An 18,439-nucleotide genomic window follows, 5' to 3' on the forward strand; every position below is an offset into this window, starting at 1 on the left:
ATATGAAAGTAATGAGAAAGTGGCCACTTTCATAAGTAAATCATATATGTTTTTACTATTTCTTTTCCATATGGGAGTGCTCAGGCCATTGGAGCATGAGGACTGTTGTGCTACAAACACATGCTGTTGTAGTATAGCTTCGCATTATCTTGCTGAAATGAAAGATTTTGTCTGGATGGCAGCTCGAATTGCTCCATAACCTATATTGTTAAGCTTTAATGGTTCCTTTGCAGATGTCGCAAATGTGCACTGTTGAATCCTGACACCATGATTGATGCTGGGTTCCTATCTATACATTAATAATAACCTGGATAACCCTGGGAAGTCTATGGTTTCCCGCACTTTACCTCATTGCAGCCCAGAGATGACATGTATGAATCTTGTTTATACATGTATTTTCTTTGTGTGGAATAAAGGTGATTTAAGTGATTTCAATGTGGCATGCTTCTGAGTTGTAATGTATCTGAGTATTTTAGAAACTGCTGATCTAGTGGCATTTACAGAGAGAAGGCTGAAAAAAAGAAAATATCCAGTGAGCAGTGGTTCTCTGACCAAAAATGCCGTGTTGATGCCAGAGTAGAATGGCCAGACTGCGTCAAGCTAATAGGGACGGAGCAGTGACTCAAATAACCTCTCATTACCAAGGTTATGATATGCAGTAAGATTTCTGAACACAGAATATGTCGAACCCTGAAGATGGGCCACAGCAGCAGAAGACCACACCAGCTGCCTCTCCTTCAGCTAACGGAGCCTCAATTTCTAATGTCACATTTGGATGTTAGGGTAAGAATTTGGCAGAAACAATGCAAAAGCCTGGATCCATCCTGCCTTGTTTCAGCAGCTCAGGATCATACTGGTGGTGTACTGGTGTATTTCCTTGGCACAGTTAGAGCAAATTTTAGCATCATTTAAACACCACAGCCTAGCTGAGTATTGTTGCTGACCATGTCCATCCCTCTATGGGCGATCGTGGCTCAAGAGTTGGCAGTTCGTCTTGTAATCGGTTGCCGGTTCAAGCCCCGGCTCCGACAGTCTCGGTCATTGTGTCCTTGGGCAAGACACTTCACCCGTTGCCTACTGGTGTTGGTCAGACGGCCCGGTGGCGCCAGTGTCCGGCAGCCTCGCCTCTGTCAGTGTGCCCCAGGGCAGATGTGGCTACAATGTAGCTTGCCATCACCAGTGTGTGAATGGGTGGATGACTGAATGTAGTGTAAAGCAGTTGGGTGTGGTTGTACTCTGGTGCCATCTAGTGGTCAGAATATTTCACTACCTTCAGCCAGTGGAGGACCAAAGTGTCATGTGAGGCAAGGGTGGCGTTTTCCTTTCGTCAAATAGTCAGTTATGGGAAACCCCTCTGTCTCTGCCTAAAAACACACCCATGAGTAAGACTCAGTGCTGTATATTTGTGGATGTTGTCATAGAAGCGTCTCTCAAGTTCCCTTTTTTTTTTTTCTCCACATTTTCAAAAAAGTGTTGAGGGTGATTTAGCAGATGGAAATACCACATGTGATACTGACTGTTTTTCTTTTTTTAATTCCTAAAAATAATTTCAGCCGATTAGTACTTAAAAAAAATCTTTTATTTTCTTGACAATCATCAAATGTTTTTTTGATTTACACTCAGTTACATTTTTTATATGATTGCCAAGAATTTAAATAGTTCCATTTACACTATCTTGTGTTATTTAACTTTTATTTATCTGATTTATCTGAAACATTTTCAGGTACTTTTGTTAATGTGTACATTTTCAGCCAAATGACTGCATTGTGACCTGCAGGGGGAGACACATGCTGCTTTTAAACGTTAGCCGCCGCGTGCCAGTCAGTCAACTAAGTTACATCTCAGTCACCAGAATTGCACATTAACAACTAACATGACCCCAGATGCGGTGCTTTCCACAGACTCCTGCAAAGCTCAGGACCGAGCTATTTTAAACCTCAGCTGCTGTGGCTAATCTGAAGGCCTGTTGAGTCTGAGTTAAATTGGGTTTGGAGTTTCATCACTAGAGCTGGTTCTGACAACATCATCCAAAGTCTGCTGTCAGGCTGATGATGGCTGGCAGTGATAACTGTACGGTGTGTCACAGCACAGCTATGACTGACTGAAAATTACATTGCCAATCATTAACTTCTGCATAACATCTGTTTATATCTGAATAAAGATGTAAAGTGTAAAAATGTAAAAACATATACAGATATCTCTGGTCGTAGTTTTCAGTTTTCACTTAATAGAACAGGATTAGAAATACAGCATTTATCACACTTAGGGGCTAATTTAACCACTGGATTTGATAGCATAAAGTTAGTGCTCTCATTAGTTTTCCATGACTTTAAAATTGCCACATAGTTTGTGTTATGTCTTTTTTTTCTTTTTATTTCAACTGAATGTTTACAGGAGTTCATCCAGGTAACATTAAACAGGTTTAAGGTGTGTTTGCTTTGGTGTGCTGCTTGCCTAAATGTTTGAGTCATGTACTCAGTATGCAGCTTGGATAATACAGCTTGTGATCTGTGTGAATCAGAACCTTCTGAAGGATGGTCATGCCACTGATGACTTTTGTATGTATCCGAACCGTATCAGAAATATGAGATAGCGTTTGCTGTGATTCAGCCATGGGGTTAAAAACAACGATGAGAAACATGGGAGAGAGAGACAGAGAGGCATGTAACCTGAACTGTTGGAGCAAACCTTGTTTCGCAGCTTTTTCATCCTCTGCAAAGAAAGGTGTTGTGCGTCCTCCCTCTGTCTAAACCCTTATTTTTCCCTGCGCTTCAGCACTTAGAAAAGACCATAATGACACATTCCTAGAATTCCTTTGTCCTCTAATTTGTTTTGCTTTGTTGCTCCATAGTGCTTAAATGAAGGTTGTTGTAGTTTTAAGTGGTGGAAGGCTTAGCGGTGTCACAGGGATCAGCTAAAAGCACATAAATCCAGTGTGATGGTCCTGTTTCAGTTTTCACAGCAAGAAGGTCCTGGGTTTGAATTCACCATCTGGCGAGGCTACATCTATATATGTGAAAATACAGATTTCTTTTTATTAATTTCAGTTCACTTTCATATATCAAGGCACTTATATTGTAAAACAAGGAGCCTTCAACATTATAAATCAAAACTCCAGCTATGCAACAACCTGGTACCATTGGGGAGGAAAAACAGGCATAGAGAGAGAGGATAGCAAACAGGGCAAAACTAAAATGACACAACCATTAATTAAAAGACACAAAGTTAGCGTTTCAGGACCACTAGCACATAGAACTGCCTAACCCCATTATATTGGTTGTCACATGTGTTTATGATAATTATACCAAACCATTTCCACGATGATACAGTATATTAGTGGTAAAAGGAGTAAGGGTCAAAAGCCATGCTAGTGGTGCTTTCTGCTATATCAGCATGCACAATAATAAATAATGCTAAATTTAATTCGTAAAGCACTTTTTAACACATGGTTAGAAAGACCATAGCAGAAAAATATAAAACAATGCACAAAATTCTAATTAAAATCAATAACAAAAATACATTTTAATCAAAATTTAGCCACAACGGTGCTTTTAGCTAAACATTTGCATTAGCATGCTAACATGCAGGTCGTGGACAGACCATGCAGGCATGATATGTACCATGTTCCCAAATTTAGTTTAGCTTATTTGTGTCTGATTTTTGTATATACAAAAGACAGCCTAAGCCTCATCTTAATGGCAGAGAATAGCAGATACTGTACTATATTGCTAGTAGTCATGCTAACAGCAACACTGCATCCGGGACTACTATGACCACTGCCCTTATCAAGTCCATCATCAAACTTGTCATCAAAAAAAAAAGCAACTCTCTATATTTTCACCACACTTTCTCCGTTCTTATAAAAATCCCAAGTGTTCCATCTGGTTTTTGATGAAGCCAGATGAAGGAGCAGTGTAATAAGCATGTTGAGACGTTAATGATATGCCTCCTTTTTAGAGGAAAGATCTAAGGACTAAGATGTTCCACATTTTCGCCCTTTTTCCTTTGGGTCTCCTTTGCTATTGTGTTTCCAGTGAGAGTAAATGGTAAAATGGCCTGTATTTATATAGCGTTTTACTAGTCCCTAAGGACCCCAAAGCGCTTTACATATCCAGTCATCCACCCATTCACTCACACATTCACACACTGGTGATGGCAAGCTACATTGTAGCCACAGCCACCCTGGGGCGCACTGACAGAAATGCAGGTCAAGTAGGTGCTTGTATGCTTTTGCCCGCCAGATCGTCACTGATATCTGTTACCATCTACCGTTTCCTCTGCATCTCAGATCAACTGTAAATCAATTTCTTTTCTAACTTGTGTTAGGAGATGAAAAACACCTTTTTCCATCCATTTCAAAATCATATCCTTTGAGTATTTTCACAGCACGTTCTGCCTTTGATAGGATTCCTTTCCTGTTTCAGATTTAATTACCTGCCCACATACCGCACCTTAGTTCTGCAGCTTGCCTAGACAATGTAGAAACTAGAAAGGTGTGTCTCCAAATTTGCTAGCAGGGCTCAAATGAGTCAGGCATCGCTTGCACACACACACCTCCAAACAAGCACACTCACACTGACACATTAAGTGCCTGCATGTCCACACAGGCCATGCTGACTACACTGAAGAAAAAAATATGTACTTTCAGATGCCTGATAAAGTGATGTCAGCCATGGTGGGGCAAATGAGATATATAACCAACCTTAGGCTGAAGAGGGGCAGGATTTAGACACACACTGGCCTCTAGCTTAGCTGTCAGCACATAGTACAGCAACTCTATAGGGGACTGTTATGAAAGCAGGGTCTAAAGTTTTCTGATCAACTGATAATTGTGGAACTTTAGACACAGAGCTGGAACTGTGTGAAACTACATACTGATAGTATGTTACTTTTAAAGTAATCAATAATGAAACCATCCTCTTAATAAGTAAGACATGATCAAGTAAATATGACATTGCTTATGTTAATAGCCCCACTCATTTTGCTGCTTCAGTCTTACCTCATAGTTTATAATGCTACAGGTTCATATGAACAGTATTACTGTGTTGTTTTGCTAACTGTACTGCGGCTTCTGTGGCGCTATCATTAGGGTGTATTCTAATAATTGCTTTCCAGTTATTGCCACAGGGCGATAAAGCAGAGTGACATTAGTGGAACTTGGAGTAAAAAAATGTCAAAGAGAATTCATTTTTACCTGTGACTTCTTTTTCTATTTTTTTCTTTAAAAAAGAGGGATGTTTTCGCTCGCTTTATGAGATTTGCTGTTCAAAAAAACCTCTTGTTGCCTGGCAAAATCATTTAGTTTATACAGCAGGAATTAATGCATCTTTTGTTCCCTTAAATACAGCAGGAAATGTGTAGTGAAGCTGAGAAATGGAGGTTACTTTGGCTAAGTACCCCCCCCCCCAAACACACACACACACACACACACACACACACACACACACACACAAAAAAAAAATCTTTTTGATTCCTGAAATAGAATTGAAAAGATAGACGTGTTGTTTGATTAGAAGTGTGAAATACAACACTTGACAGCACTTCATGCTCTACATGGAGACTTAAATAAACAAAAGGATGTATTTTTCCGTCACCAGTAGTGAAAAAGAAAATAATTACACGCACAGGCACATTCAAACATGGAGTCATAATCTCTCAGTAAATCTGAGATGTTTAGGGCGTGCTTTATGAGAGCATTTCTCAAAACTATTTCATCCCTCATCTCTACTGTTTTTACATCACAGTGACTGACAGCATGAATCATAAATAATGATTAACCGGAGATGTGTGTGCGATACTCAGAAAATTCTCTTTTACTTTTTAGGCTCTTGTTGGACATTTTAGTCATTTAAATAACATTTAATTCACTCTTAAGCATAAAAGGTCATGAGCATCAGTTTTTATCGCTCTTTATTGCGTCCTCTTACTCAGCTGGTGTGTGTGCATGTGCGTGTGTCTTTTCTTGCGCAAGTTGGGTGAATAAGTAATAGTACATGCAGGTTGCCACACCTCGCCTCTCCTACTTCTTCTTCTTTTTCTGCCTCGCATTGCAAGAGGTAGGCGTGTGTTTAGAGCCCCACCCACAAACCTTACTAGTGTGTAGAGTGTCCTCTACACACTAGGGCCACCGCTAATGCACAGTTGCACATCACACATAAGGACAGGCCCAGACGTCATAGCCCACAGGCACCATTCGCGGGAACAGAGTGAGCAGCAGAAAAAGAGGAAAGAAGGGAGTGAAAAAAAAACCACATAGGGAGGAAAGAGAAGGGCAGAGCCGAACCCAGTGAGGGAGCGAGGAGGTTAAGAGAGGAAAAGAAGAAGAAGAAGAGAAAAAAAATCATAGGTTTGTGAAACGCTGAGTGGATTGTGGCCACAGGACTGCCTACTCTGGGACCAACTGTAGTGCTGGAGGGATAGATACAAGTAAAAAGCAAAAGTTCCTGTCAAAGATCACTACGGATATTTTATCATTTAGGAATATTATTTTGTGCCCTGACAAACGGCGACAATGACCTCTCAGCAGCAGAGGTACAGGAATTTCTCCTCTGACAGCTTTGGCAGGGAGAGGGTGCCTTCAGATGACGGCTACTACCAAGGGATGCTGAAGGCCACGGACGGCAGGAAAGGTACCAGTATGGTGGCACTTGGTGTAAAATAGCTGAATTGCAAGTCTTGATCTGTTTGTTCCCACATGTGTGAGGAGCCTCTGGGCACAAATTAAGTGCTTTTTTCCAGGAAGGGGTGAGATGTGTAGCTAATTTCCCAAACTGGGCAGAGTTCCCGTTGCAGACGTTTTGTCTGCGAGAGCTTGAAAAGCTTTGTGTGAAACTTTTTTTTTTTTAAACGTTGCGTGCATGCCAGATGATAATCTTTTTATTTTGCTGCTTATTGTTTGCTTTTATTGTAGTGGCAGGCGTGCATCATGTGCTGCATATTATTTCACATCCAGTGGCAGTTAGTCAGGCTGGGCTGTGCTGTCCACTCTTTCCTTCCATCAGCAGCTTCCTCATTTCACATTGGTCAGCAGAGCCCATTCACAACTTTTGCTGTGTGGCGTGCTTGATGTGTTTTTTTGTTGTTTTTTTGTTGGGGGGGGGGTGAGTCACTCCAGCTACAGACTGTTTCTCCTCGGTTGCAGCCAAAATGAACGATGTGTCACTCCATGCATCACATTTCTTTTTCCTGTTTCTCCTTCAAATTGTTCTTTATTCCTGTGAAGATGGATATTTTTGAAAGTTTCCACAAAGTCATTTCCCAGTAAAAGCCTTGCTTCATCCTGCGCATGTCCTCATATAAAGGCTACCAAGCCTTGAACTTCAAGGATACTGATCATTGTACGTTTTACTCAAGTAAAAATATCAATTCAGTCACGTACTAATACCAAATCTTACTACATTTTATATTTATTTTCAATGACATATCAAAATAAAAGCGTTTCTTACACTATTGTTTTACCGTTTACAGTTTTACTGAGCCTTTGCAGAGTATACGCGAGTATACACCGACTATGTGTTAAAATGGATCTTAAAGTGCTATTACCTGCAAATATAAAAAGAAGATAAAATATTTTCTTCTCAAATATAGTTAAAGCATCTTCAAGTACCGTTAATTATAGTTCAGTAAATGTAGTTTTTCCAAAGAGTGTTTTCTATTATAGTCATATGCTCTTCTGGACCATAAACTCCACCCCTCAATCAAGCATGTTTATGTGTGGTGACATGTGAAAATTTCACCTTCACCTTTACTTTCTAAAAGCACATGAAAAGAGTTGTAATTTCATTATAAAAGGTAAAACAGGGCACAGCCAATCACAGGTCAAGGTGCAACTCGTAACACTTCCTATTTATGTGGAATTTTGCATCTTTGACAGGAAGTATGAGCGTGGAGATAGTTTATGGAACTATCTCCAATGCTGGTACAGATGAAAAATACGCAGGCTTAAAGGTCTGGTGGTCTCAGTATGATGTTTCCATGACAACTCAGTTCCATAACAGAGTTGTCCAGAAGTTGCTGGCAACTTCCTCTAAAGAGGAAAAAAAGGTAGCCTCTGGGCATCTATTTTATGTTAGCACTGAATCACTACCCTTTGCTTTTCATTGCTGGGCGTGTCAACATATATGGGTGGATGGGTCACTCCCATTAAAACTGATAAGATTTTGTGGTATGTCTGTGGGACATTCTAGCATAATCTGAAGGAATTGCTGAGTGGGTCAGTGAAGTTGGGTGGTGCACTTCCTGAACCTGTCTGAACAGTTGAGTAAACCACAACTTTTAGATCACGTGGGGTAACGTGAAAGCAAACAGACTCATCTATCTACCGCGTCCATAATAAATGATTGTAGTGGCACACCTTTTTGTGTTTGTGTAGGTGTGTATGTTTTCTTTTTTTTTCTTTTTTTAATTTAAACCTGAACTGAACAGGAATAAGAGGGAGTATGAAGGTTTGTTTTGTTAGAGGGTGAATTCCATGCCTAGGCCTTGTTCTTTCTTGTCGGATAATTGCAGACTAATAGTTATGCTATTATGTCGCACGGTTATCACGCCCAAGTATCTTCACACTTTAATAACATTTCACTCCTGCAGCCTCGATCCTTTCCTTTTTGTTTACGTCTTAAGAGCACAGCTGCCAGTGGTGTCATAGAGTGAGACATGACCTTACAAACCTGTGTTCTAGACAACAGAAGTGCATCTACAGACAGTGAATGGTCTCAAATGTTCCCTGACTCAGATGCAGGCTTGAACAGGAGCACAAGAGCCGTTCTCCACCCAGAGATGAGTTGTGTTTATTCTACAGGAGGAAAAAAAAGTCTTGTCAGTCAGTCTTAGGGATTTCCTCCTTAGCGTGCTGCTGGAAATACACTCAAGAAACACATTAATCGCACACCTGATGCTACTCATTTTGAAATTAGTTTTAGCTTTTCCTCGTCTTACGAGTCCGATGTTTAACTGTGCTCTTTCTGTGTTGCAGATGAACGAGACCGAGTCCAGAAAAAGACCTTCACAAAGTGGGTGAACAAGCACTTGATAAAGGTGAGGACCTATTCTGGGGTTTCTCTGTGTTGTAACTAAGGCAACATTGACGGTCAGGTTTTTGTATGCACACTCGCTCAATCCATAGCATGACTTAAGGTACAAAGAGGGAGAAACATAAGTGTGGACGTCACAGAAGAGTGTCAACAAATTTCCCTTTTGTTCAAACACGTGTACGGGTGTTTTCTGTCGCAACAAGCATAGCTTTTGTCAGTGTCAAACTGCAGATGTTTGCATAGTGAGTGATTGCCCTGACCCTCATTTAACAACAGGAGGCTGTTGAATAAAGCTGTATAAATGTTGCAACTCATGTATTCTGGGATTATGTCCACGTATGATCATTACATACGTCACTCCATGCATTCTTCCATTCATCCATTTATATAACTGCTTTTACAATTCAGGGTTGCTGGAGCCTATTGCAGCTGTTATAAGGCTAGCACAGAGAAGAACATTCAGACTTATGCACCAAGCCAAGCCAACATGTGTGTTTTTGTACTGCGGTTGGAAGAATGAGTACCTGTAGAGAGCTCAGTCAGGCAGAGGGGGAACATGTCGAATCCACACAGAGCTCCAGCAGTCTGTAAGATTTGTGCCAATTTAAAGATCACAAACTCAGGTGAACAAAGAACCACATAACAGCAAAATCTTACAGCAGCTGAACGAGTGTCAGCGTGTGTTCATTGTTAACATCTCTGCAGAAATCATTACCAACACCGCCACCGCGACCCTCACCCCCTCCCTTCTTGCATAAACATACATTAGCTAGACAGTTTTTTGTTTCGTGCTAACACGGCACCGCGATCGGAAGGCTTACCAGAAGTCTCATCTGTCATCAGCTGAGAGAGTGTGTAAGCCGTCCATCAGCACTCTTCAAATCTCACCTGTCTCACTCTCTATTCGCAAAATATGGCCCGAAGGCTCACGTGAACAGGTCAGGAGGCGAGTCAAGTCAAAAGGACTATAGTCCTCATTTCAGACCTCCATATTAAGGTTGACAAATTAGCCCCGTGTAACACAATACCGCTCTCCCAGAGTGCTAAAAATATTCCTGCTTGTGCCACTTTTCTTCCAGAAAACTCCAATTGGCAGCACTACATTTACAACCATTAAGTGCTCCACTCCACAGACATAAGGCCCATTCTTTCTTTTTTTTAATGGAACAAGAAAGAGGAAACAAATGAGCACAAAGAAAGTTTTATCCTTTCCATAAATGTGCAGAGCTATGGTTTCTTTTACCACTGCATGAGAACCTAGTTCAGTTCCTCCCTCTTGTTTCTCTTAAGTGTCCACTGTGAATATTCGAGGGTGAGTCACAGACATCTGGACTCACTTAGCTCCGTCTGAAGAGGCAAATTCTGGTCTGGGCTCAGAGCCCATGGTGGGTTAGGCCAACGGTAGCACATGTGCTGCACAGACTGCTCGGTAGGGGTGGCTGTACTGGCATCAGTGCACGCCTTAAACTGAAAGGCATGCATTGATGCATGGGGAGTTTCATAAGTACTCCCATCCAGTTATTGTTACAGTTACCCGCATACTGCAACACTACATGAATTTAAGAATTTGTTTGTGCCCTTTCCAGGTACAGTTTCAGTCTGTTGCTTTTTCTGCAGACTACTTTCTGCCATGACTTGAAAGCGAGTGTAGTTAAAGGAGAGGTGCTCATTAGATAACACTTATTTTCTCAGGATGACAACATGAATCCGTATATATTCGAATTATATCAGTATTCTAATAGAAAAGTTTGAGTCTGTGTTTATTAGCAGCAAAAAAAGAAGCGTTATCACCACGTACAGCCCATAGTAAAGAACCTCACTGAAGCAAATGCACACGTTTGGGAGGGAAAGCGTTAAAGTATGTGTGCGAATGTGCTGATCTGCTCTAGTGAGGTTAAACCGCTGTTAAACTGATTTAATGGCTTAATGGTTGAGTGGGATAGGCTGGAGGTTGGGTGCAACCATGAAGAGCTGTAAAGGGCCATTGAGTGTTATGCCCTCCACCCCACCTAGCTCAATAAATCTCTTCATCTTGCGTAAGACAAGAGTGAAAGATCAAACCAGCTATGGGATGAACATCTGTTTTCTAGTAGATGCCTACAAATTGCTTGTGATGAGGTCTAGAACCTTGAACTGTTGCACATCAAGGCTACTCTGTAAGGATGGTTATCAGGAAAAAGGATAAAGAAAATGAGAGGAACTCCACAAGATGATATAAAACCTGAGGCATGTTAAGCATGTTGCTTCCAGACAGTGGCTCACAGACCACTGGAGGGACCGGTGTAAGGTATGTGCAGTAATGACTTTGTCCTTGAAAGCAGCTCCTTTTTACTGCCGAGGCTGCAGTTTGCCTAGTAAACTTTCAGCAGCAGGACAAAGTAACCGAGGAGTGGCGATAGATGGCTGTGCTAGATTCAGCAAGATAGAGGACAAATCACAGCATTCATTACTTGACAAAGAAAGACCGGATCATCATCGTTTAATTGTGTAAACAGGTACTGATCTGATTGGAGAGAGCCCTGACTTTAACAATATGGCCCATCCTAAAAAGTAGAAGAGCTTTTATTGTGCAAACAGTGAACTCTAGTGGCAGCAGTGTTGGTTCCCTTCCCTAAATTTAGCTCTGTGGTGCACTTCGCTTAATCATCTCTCTCTGCAGGCAGGGAGGAGCATATCATAAGATGGATAGATGGATGGTAGGAAGGTGCGGAAATTCTTGCCAAGATAAATCAGTCACTGTTGCAACTTGCAAGGGAAAATATGCCTTCATTCCATTTTAGGGCTGAGGCCCATTTCCCACATGGAAAACACACACCCAGTAGACCAATATATCTGCAGACTACGAAAAAAGAGAGTACTTTAATTATTCTGTTTTTCATCAGTTTGTCATCATGTCCACCATCAAATCCTCCAAAGTCCAACTATCACTTAATTTCTGTTCATACGCTTTTCTCGTTCTCTTGTTTCTATCCTTTCCTTTTTCCCCATTACTCATATCATCTCTTCTCTTCTCTACCACCAGCATTCGAGGGTAGAGGTAGGTGCTGGCAGTAAATATGTAGCTGGTCAGTATCTCACTGCATGGAGGCTGTCTCCCCTCCCTCATGTTTGTGCACCATCACATCTTTCCCTTGTCTCTTTTGCTTTCCCTCACTTGTTTTGTTGTCTGGTTGCAAAAGCACAGCGCATCTCTTGCATAAACAATGAATTCAGTTAACTGAAATCCAAAAGGTTAAATCATTTTTTCTAACCCTTGATGGTCTCTTATTTTATTTAAAGTCCTATTCATCATGTGTCAGGCTGCCAGCTGCCAGCAGTCGGGCTTGGCTGCTCTTGGCTATGCATTCTTGACATGTGTTGAATTGTGCTAAAAGCACTGTAGAAAACTTACAGTACGTGACTCTGCAGGTGTTTTAAGCCGTCAGCTTTCAGCAAACTGCACCACAATTTGAGTTTGCAAATCTCACGTGGAACAGGTTATTCCAAGTTGTATCATCATGAATCCTTTTGACATATTCTCTGCTCTCCTTTTTTTTCCCCACCGTGACAGTCACAGCGTCATGTGACAGACCTGTATGAAGACCTTCGAGATGGACATAACCTGATCTCGCTGTTGGAGGTCCTCTCTGGAGAAACACTGGTGAGTACAGTCTCTTGATTTTTGTCAGTTATTCTTTAGCAGTCCTCCAGCATCCAAACCCAAACCTAATCCCGACTAACTACACAAGGATTACTTTAATGAGGTCGACCTGGAATGCCACCCCTGTGGCAACAAAATGTAAAATATTAGCAGCCAAGTTGTCAGTCAAGAGCTTAACCTGAGCTGAACTACGCTAAACAAACACCTCTTAACTTCCTTTTCAGTGTACCGTCCTCTTCTTCCTATTTCACTCGATATATTTTAATTACTTTCTTCTACTTCTCTCTTTGTTTTGCGTAACGCTTATGTATTTCATATCCTGGGGTTCAAAATTGTACACAAAGCTTTTCTGCTGCTGCCCTCCACCGGCTTCAGCTCTGCTCATTTTCACAATGCATCCATAGCTATAACACATTGCTACCACTTTAGACTGTGTGCGTGTTTGTGAACTGTGCTCCTATCTGATCGACGGTTCTTCTTTTCTGCTCCTCCTTCTCCCGTTTGCCTTCCTTTAACCTTCCTCTGTGTGTGCTGATCATTGCCGTCTGGCCTTCGCCTCCTCTCCTTTGCACTGCTCTTGCTGGGGCTAGCCGAGGGAGAGAGACATGGCCAGGAGCGTTCGGTTGGTGAGTGGGTTTGGAACTTACAGTAGGCATTATGTTTTTGTTTTAATGATTCATCGGCACTTTTCCGGTTCTTTGGCTGCGCATGGTATCCACAAACTTCAAGCCATGATGAGTTCTGTTGCTGGGACTTTTTTTTTGTTTCTTGTGCTGACAGGCTTGCTTTCATCATGTAGCTGCTGTGAACGTATACAAGAAAATATTTAGTTTGATTTCTGTTTGTTTGAGAATTTTTCCTTGATTTCTGTTTGAGAAGCCCAGAAACAAGCCACGCAACATGATTATATATTTGCTTCCTGACAGATGGCTTAAATTTGGCTTAGCTAATGCAAATTTCCCATAAGTTTATTTTTTTGTTTCTCTGGTAAACTAAAGGACTAAGACGGAGAAAGGAGAACAATTTCATCTCTCTGTTAAATGTTTTTCATTTTGATTTTGATTTTTACATCATTCATTTTTTGTTTTTTATTTGTTGCTATTGGTCCTTTCTAATGGCAGTAGCACTGAGTACTGAGTGTCTGCAATGTAACTAAACACTTCTTTATCTGTTCTTTCACCTCTTCAGCCTAGAGAGAAAGGCCGCATGCGATTCCACAAACTTCAGAATGTACAGATAGCACTGGACTTCCTCAGACATCGGCAGGTATGATATGTATAACGATACATCAAACCCTTAAAAACCCGACTGCGAATATCAATCGTTAGAAGATGACTGATAGTTTCAGCTGTAATCCTGCAAGTAACGTGAGTGTTTTGCTTTCTTAGGTCAAACTGGTTAACATCAGAAACGATGACATAGCTGATGGAAACCCTAAGTTGACCCTGGGGTTAATATGGACCATCATCCTCCACTTCCAGGTCTCCTCTTCTGTCAGTGTTATGTTTCATTATATTATTGCTGTCTACCTCTGTCTCTGGGATTTGAACCTCTCGGCTGCTGCTTCCCATCTCCTTGGAGCCAATCAGAGGGGACTCTGCTCTTCAAAACCTCTCATAAAGGACTTTTTTTTAAAACAATTGCTGTCATTAAATCATATTCCTCATAGAAGTATTATTTTAACATAAAAACTTTAGTCAGGTATTTAGAGTTTAGTAGCTAATACGAACCGTTTAAACAAATATAACACTGTCAGGGTGTGTTAGTGTGAGTCAATCTCTCCCTGACTCCCAGGGGGAGGGCGTGTCAGGTTGGAGTGCACAGCTTGATGGCATCCTCCACGCCCTACCACATACTCTCCAGGCCTTTCTTTCTGCCTTTCCTGTGTACGCCAAAAGCTGCCAGGCAGAAATCCCTGGGTGATAGCCTAATAGTCACGGCCTCACCCTCAGTCATATAAAAATGGTTGAGGTTTTGATTGCAGAAAGCTGAAGCTAAGCAGAGAGGGAAAAAAAGGTGAGAGTGGCGTGGTTTGATTATGGCATTCTGGTAAAGATAGTATTGTGCCCTCTAGATACACACTGCGTTCCCAGAGTCTTTATACTTTTATACAATAGAGGCAAAATAAGAGAGCTGGGCTGTGGCTGCTGATGAGTCATAAAGGCTCCAGACTAAAAGGGAAGAGAAAAACTACTCCCCACAAATCTGATCCGATTATCCTAAATTAACTTGATCACAAAGGAAAGAAGATGGTTTGATCCAAGAAATCTTTGGAGGATGATTTTAATTGCAGATTTAATTGCCAGTCTCGAGATACAGTAATGGGGTGAGTATTAGTAATGAAGTAATGATGGCTTTATACTTTTTATTTTCTTATTTTTGTTTTTTTACTGAATTGAATACTCAAAGTGTTATCACATCTGTAGAACAGAGCTATTAGAAGAGAAGAATCTGAGTTTAGCTCGCCCATTTACACTTCATTTACCCTCAGTTAAATTGGAAAAAAAGAGAAAAACCAAGACTGCTATGACTCATCTTTCCTACCATCAAAATCCCCAAATGAAACGTTATCCAGATGCCACAGACACAGTGGTGTTTTCCAGCAATCCGTCAGGCAAAACTCGACTACCTCCTGTGAAACACAGACACTCTGTTCTCAGCCATGAAAGATATTAAAGGTGAAATGACTAAGGTGTCAATTAAGGTGGTGTTGAGCAATTCTGTTTAAACTGGACCTATTGTGACTATTTTCAGTTCCATTTTTTAACTTGAATTCCACTAAAGTTTCTTTTAAACCAGCTTTCTTCTGATTGGCTGCCTCTCGAAAACAGCTATATTTAAGAAAAGCATAATAGGTCCACTTTAAACTGCATCTTTTGGGTTTCCACTAATGATGGATTGCTTCCACATTCCTTGCGTTAGCCACAAATCCTCTCTGTCTTCCACAAGTGTTAACGCTCTTTTGCATGAAACTGTTACAGATCTCAGATATTCAGGTCAACGGCCAGTCAGAAGACATGACGGCCAAGGAGAAGCTGCTGCTCTGGTCTCAGAGGATGACAGATGGCTACCAGGGCATCCGCTGTGACAACTTCACCACCAGCTGGAGGGATGGCAAACTCTTCAATGCTGTCATACACAAGCACTAGTGAGTGTGCACAGTTTGTTTTGATGGAAAATAAGCCCAACGCCAATGGCAACAAATATGCTAGTATTACATAGAACAAACTGAAAAGCCCGCTGCAGGTCCCTGTACCGACCCTGTTCCAAGCCTGCACTGCCAACATAACAAGACTTAACATATTTAAGACTGACATAATAGCATTGTCTCCAGAATGGAGCACTTTCTCATAGCTTTTTTGCACGGTCTTGTCATGACACACAACCATCCATCCATAAGTTTTATTCAGTATAGAGTGCACTGGAGCAGGAGTGTGACGCTGGAACGCTTTCAGATGTCAAATTACACTTTATAGTGCCAGTTTAAGCCTGCACTGTAATTAAACTCGGCCTCAGCATTGACAGAAAGAATTTTTTTTAGACATGATAAGCACAAGTGGCTGTTAAAAGCTACTATGGCTGATTTATTTTAACTAAGAGACAATAAGTCACAGCATATAGCTCCTTCCATACAGAGCCTCAACATACTGTGCATAGCTGCAAACGTATTTACTTTGTTTGAACTCAGTGATACAGTTGGACTATTTTTGCCACGATCTCCCTTTAAAAATGCCTCTTATAGATACTTTTCCGCACCTGACTGTGCACATGCTCATGCTGCTTCAATAAAGAGCCTTCATGCAGATTCCAAGCCTTAAGGCTTAGAATACCACTGGTAGGTGTTGGCCCCGAGTAACTCTGTGCCTCCTTTGGCTGCGTTATAAGATGGTAATTCCTGCGTTAAATGCAGCTGGCTTGTTAAATTGTTGGGAACCTAAGTTTGAAAAGCTAAATCCAAAGCTCTTTTTGTTGAAGCCTAAATATGCTACATCCCACAAATCTGTTGTGGGTCTTCTTAGTAGAATTAGTGGGTGCTTTGTGTGTTATTATCCTGGGAATTGAACATGCGTGCATTTCTCAGGATATCCGCAAATGAAGTGAAGTATTTTGTTGGTCCTAAAATGACGGTATTCATACATAATTCCAGAGTACAAATGGGACAAAAGCTACATTTCATAAGACAGAGGTGTATTTCTTTAGATCCATTATTAGAAAAGAAAAGAAAAAAGACTCTTGCAGGGGCAAGTTTTCTTGAACTTCAGCTCGTACCTGCACTGTTTGTTTTTTTTCTTTTTGTAGGAGGCTGCTGAGGCTGGCTCATTGCTGCCTTTCATGCAGGTCAGGGGTGTGGTGTGTGGGCGTAACTGTAGCACTCTGTGTCTGCTACATGAAAAGTGTAACGTTACTTGGTGCTGAGGCATAACTCAGAGTAATCTACTGTCGAACTGTCATTCATCCGGCGAATTCAAGATTTTCCAGGTTTTCTGCACATGTGTGATGGTTTCCAGCGTGGATTTGCAGAGACGCAGCTGAAGTTAGGTTCAGGGCAAAGAATTCGAGCAGGGATCACAGCTGAAGGATTAAGCAGATCCTCTGAAGATGATGGACACCTGAGACAATGCCAGGATGCATTTACATGCAATGGGCAAGCCTTAAAAAAGATTTGCTCAAATTAACGCACCTGTTAACTACAGTCGATACAGCTTTTGGACCTTCTTGTTGGTGTTAAAATGCTCAGTGTGAGGAAGAAGTCTAAAAAGAAGAAGGGAAGCCTGGGCTTCATCAGGAACTTGTCAGAAAGTGTCAGCGATGTGGACAACAGGGTGGTCATGTTGTGTGAGGATATCCCATCAGAGGGATCTTCCTGGGACTCAGGACGGGGCTCTAATAGCTCAGGGGCCCGCTCAAGCAGCGAAGAATTGGGGCATGGATGGAGGTCCCGAAGCTTTCACGGAAGAGGGGGTCAGAGCATGAGCAGTCCACCAACGCCAATAAAACAATACTCTGTTCGAGAAATCCGTCATGCAGAGTCTTCTCCTGTGTACAGATACAATGGGGACCATTCCACTCTAACGATGAGAGATTTGTATGTATCTGCATATACTCTCTTTTGCTTGCACGTTTGAATTTGTAGATTTGGAAATGTCTTTAAAACTGCCGATTGAAAATTTTGTAATGGGGATTGCGTGCATGATAGATAAGGAGATAAGGCGAGGCATTCAATCATCCTGCTCTGCACTCTGGAAATTTGAACTTTTGCCTCTTGTGGGAGTGAAGCTGCGGCTGGTTGCCAGCCTAACTTGTGTCAGCTTTGATTATGTTAGCTGCTCTGTAAATTACATTCCACCTATAGATGCTCTGACATCTGCCAGAAAGCGTCAAACACCCTGAGGACAAAAAGGCAGGTGCTCATGCAGCTCTGTCAGAAACTGAACAGGCGGGCTCTCCTACAGCATTCAGCCACAGGCAGAGGGTCTAAGACAGGGGCGCTAAACTCATTTTACACCGTGGACCACACATAGCCCACATTGGTCCAAAGTGGGCCGGACCAGTGAAACTACATGATAAATGTGTAAAACTACAGAAAATATTCTGGTAGTTCATTGCTCTGACTGTGCTTTTATTATCAAATATATAAAGTTTTCATTCATTCACATGAATATGTTTACTGTGGAGTCCATGCCCCACTTAACATTTTCTAAAGCTGTCCAGTGGGCCAGACTGGAGTCTTTGTTAGGCCGATTCTGGCCCCCGGGCTTTATGTTTGACA

The 18,439-nt window shown here is 41.5% G+C and overlaps 1 protein-coding gene across 9 annotated transcripts in view; it reads left to right on the forward strand.

Annotated features, from left to right (window-relative positions):
* plecb (plectin b) overlaps positions 1-18,439 on the forward strand; it is a 128,467-nt gene that overhangs the window by 81,951 nt on the left and 28,077 nt on the right. For 3 of the 9 annotated variants that reach the window (XM_005743212.2, XM_005743214.2, XM_005743221.1), the window contains exons 2-7: positions 8,972-9,033; positions 12,052-12,066; positions 12,580-12,669; positions 13,858-13,935; positions 14,058-14,150; positions 15,651-15,817. In XM_005743212.2, the coding sequence (XP_005743269.1) occupies positions 8,972-9,033; positions 12,052-12,066; positions 12,580-12,669; positions 13,858-13,935; positions 14,058-14,150; positions 15,651-15,817 (505 nt within the window). Of the gene's footprint in view, positions 1-5,959; positions 6,630-8,971; positions 9,034-12,051; positions 12,067-12,579; positions 12,670-13,857; positions 13,936-14,057; positions 14,151-15,650; positions 15,818-18,439 lie in introns of those variants that run through there. The other 6 variants (XM_005743216.1, XM_005743213.2, XM_005743215.2 and 3 more) reach the window with 3 other exon arrangements.

The sequence above is a fragment of the Pundamilia nyererei genome, unplaced genomic scaffold (genome assembly GCF_000239375.1).
Source record: "Pundamilia nyererei isolate P.nyererei 1_Seehausen unplaced genomic scaffold, PunNye1.0 scaffold00129, whole genome shotgun sequence".
In the NCBI taxonomy this organism is placed as follows: Eukaryota; Metazoa; Chordata; class Actinopteri; order Cichliformes; family Cichlidae; genus Pundamilia; species Pundamilia nyererei.